Source organism: Propithecus coquereli, unplaced genomic scaffold (assembly GCF_000956105.1).
Source record: "Propithecus coquereli isolate 6110/MARCELLA unplaced genomic scaffold, Pcoq_1.0 Scaffold239, whole genome shotgun sequence".
Lineage (NCBI taxonomy): Eukaryota > Metazoa > Chordata > Mammalia > Primates > Indriidae > Propithecus > Propithecus coquereli.
Window position 1 is genome coordinate 736,339 of NW_012147941.1, and position 970 is coordinate 737,308.

Genomic DNA, 970 nt, shown 5'->3' on the forward strand with positions numbered 1-970 from the left:
CGCGCACACACACACACATATATAAAAAAACAAAATTCAGTTATAAAACTTGACGAGTGACTTAACTTTCTTTTTTTGAGACAGAGTCTCACTCTGTTGCCCAGGCTAGAATGTCATGGCGTCAGTCTAACTCACAGCAACCTCAACTCCTGGGCTCAAGGGATCCTCCTGCCTCAGCCTCCCGAGTAGCTGGGACTACATGCATGCACCACCATGCCTGGCTAATTTTTTCTATCTATTTTTAGTTGTCAAGCTAATTTCTTGTATTTTCAGTAGAGACGGGGTCTCGCTCTTGCTCAGGCTGGTCTCGAACTGCTGAGCTCAAACAATCCACCCGCCCTGGCCTCCCAGAGTGCTAGGATTACAGGCGTGAGCCACAGTGACTTAACCTTTATGAGCCTTATTTTCCTTATCTATAGAATGCAGATAATTATACCTATATCTTAGGGTTTTTGTGAGGCTAACAGGACCTGCCTACAGCTGTGAGCATTCAATAAATGCCTGCTACCGCTGGGATTAGTGCACTTACCTGTGACCTGGAAGGGAGCTTGGATGAGCCGCTGCTGAACTCCCCTGAGTAGCTCTTCTATTTCCTTCTGTATGTTGCAGACAACTTCTTCCATCAGCCCTACATCAGCTATCCCTTTCCAGAACATCAATGTGTCCTCTGGCACAAGAGGGATAAGACAAAGTGTAAACAAGGGATGCTACATAGATACTCAGGCAAATCTCTACAGTGTTAAATTCAAAATTATTTCAGTTCAAAAGGATTTCTTCTTGGGCCATTTCTTGGAAAAGGGAAGAAATTTTTGGAATACTAGATGGCTCCCTGAGTTGGTACCTAATTATTTGGCCTCTTCAGCAGCATAGGGGCTTGGGATAATTGCCTCAATTTGTCATACTCTCAATTTTTTATGGCTCTGGCTACAAGAATAGGCATTTTCCTCCAATAAAGATGTTAAATATTAAA

The 970-nt window shown here is 43.3% G+C and overlaps 1 protein-coding gene across 1 annotated transcript in view; it reads right to left on the minus strand.

Moving 5' to 3' along the window:
- The window catches only part of GMEB1 (glucocorticoid modulatory element binding protein 1), a 47,210-nt gene that overhangs the window by 11,499 nt on the left and 34,741 nt on the right, over positions 1-970 (minus strand). Inside the window, exon 5 of the mRNA XM_012645903.1 lies at positions 530-707. Within this exon, the coding sequence (XP_012501357.1) occupies positions 530-707 (178 nt within the window). The remainder of the gene's footprint in view (positions 1-529; positions 708-970) is intronic.